The sequence below is a fragment of the Curcuma longa genome, chromosome 8, assembly GCF_044706935.1.
Source record: "Curcuma longa cultivar G26 ecotype Majalengka, Jawa Barat chromosome 8, ITB_CL_G26_1.1, whole genome shotgun sequence".
NCBI lineage: Eukaryota > Viridiplantae > Streptophyta > Magnoliopsida > Zingiberales > Zingiberaceae > Curcuma > Curcuma longa.
In genome coordinates this window covers 12,913,140-12,914,954 of record NC_133868.1, presented here as the reverse complement: position 1 = coordinate 12,914,954, position 1,815 = coordinate 12,913,140, and the positions used below count along the sequence as shown (strand labels likewise).

At 45.0% G+C, this 1,815-nt stretch overlaps 1 protein-coding gene across 1 annotated transcript; it reads left to right on the top strand.

Annotated features, from left to right (window-relative positions):
* The first annotated feature begins 308 nt into the window (after window positions 1-308).
* On the top strand, window positions 309-1,452 carry LOC141834133 (bidirectional sugar transporter SWEET12-like). The gene is made up of 5 exons (XM_074721584.1): window positions 309-360; window positions 461-705; window positions 802-963; window positions 1,058-1,177; window positions 1,273-1,452. Exons 1-5 carry the CDS (start codon window positions 309-311, stop codon window positions 1,450-1,452), a joined length of 759 nt encoding a protein of 252 aa, XP_074577685.1.
* The last annotated feature ends 363 nt before the right edge of the window (window positions 1,453-1,815 follow it).

The following is a 1,815-nucleotide window of genomic DNA, read 5'->3' as shown; positions in this document are numbered from 1 at the left end:
GTAGGTTAAAGTGCCACTTGAAGCATGCATGCAAAGCAAAGTGCTAATTAAATGAACTAAGATAATAATGCCTACAGATGAGCTCACAGTAGGGAGTTCCTAGAGTGACAGGTAACATTTCATCAAACACATTCAATAACTAGTGCTCTGAACCCTTTAGTGCTCTGATCCATATAAATAGGGAGCCAAAGAAGCCTCAGCAGAAGCAGTGTGATCGATCGACTAACTTCTCCCTTAGCTTCCTCCCTTCTCTTTTCTAACTCCAAAGGAAAGGAAAGAGAAGACGAGAGAAGCTTTGTGGATCGAAGATGCTTGTCATCACCATTGAAAACCCTGCTCTCACATGCGCAGGCCTTTTAGGTGATGCATGCACCTTCTTCCTAAACCATTCCATTGCTTCTCTAGCTAGTCCAATTTTGATCGACAATATAATCAATGCCCTTTCGATTTCCTTGCGCAGGCAATCTGCTGTCGGCAATGGTGGTGCTGGCTCCGGTGCCGACCTTTTATAGGATCTACAAGAAGAAGTCGACTGAATCCTTCCACTCAGTGCCATACGTGGTGGGGCTGTTCAGCGCCACCATGTGGGTCTACTACGGCATCCTCACCGCCGACGTTCTGCTGCTCACCATCAACATCGCCGTCTGCTTCATCGAAGTCGTCTACCTCTTTATCTTCCTCCTTTACGCGCCAGCAAAGTCAAGGGTACGTACGTAACCAGTCAGTCCTCCTAGCTAGCTCCTATTTGCTTCATATCAAAAGTCGACGTATATGTACCGGTTTCGTACGTGCTTCATTCAGACATTCACGACGAAGCTGATAGTGCTGATCAATTTGGGGGTATTTGGCTGCCTACTCCTCGTGAGCAACCTCTTCATCAAGGAAAGCCGCAGAGCTCAGATTACGGGAGGGATATGCGCCTCCTTCGCAGTCAGTGTCTTCGTGGCTCCCCTCAGCATCATAGTAAGCGATAGAACACCCTGAAGCATAGTGAGCAAACCTCACAGTGAGCTAGCTAACTAACCATTTTGTGCCGGTGAACTCGTCCTTTTTTCAGAGGCTGGTGATAAGGACCAAGAGCGTAGAGTACATGCCATTTTCACTGTCCTTCTTCCTCACACTGTCGGCCATCGCGTGGTTCAGCTACGGGATGCTCCTCAGGGACCTTTTCGTCGCGGTACGTGTATGCGAACTAGCTCGTCGCGGTACGCATGCATGAATGTCTGAATATATATATACTGATTCCGGCCGTGCTCATCTTGTGGCATGCAGGTGCCGAATGTGTTTGGGTTCCTGTTTGGGATCACGCAAATCATCCTATACTTGATCTACATGAACTACAACAAGGACGAGAGCAAGGCCAAGCTAGGGAGCCTGCAGGAGCTCCCTGAGAAGAAGAGCAGCAGCGCACAGGGTGAGGCAGGAGATCGTGCTCCGGTGGCAGAAGTGTAGCTAAGCTGATCGAGTCCCAAATTATATATGCCAAGAATCAATGTGCTCTAATAACTGGCATGGTGCTCATGCCTGTGTCTGCCTATCTATCTATCTATCTATCTATCTATATCTATCTATCCATTTATATATTGGGGGGAGTATATATATATAGGATGGAAGCTGGTGTACTATCGTATGTTTCTCATTGAAAAGAAAAGAAAATAACGTGGTCTATTTAGTGTTGCTCAATAATTTTATTTAAAATTATTATATTATTCTCAACTATTCGAAATCTAGAAATAAACATTTATATAGTTCATTAAACTCATTGAATTGATTAACTATTTTCAATTTAAATCAATTTAGGAGCATGTAACTGTT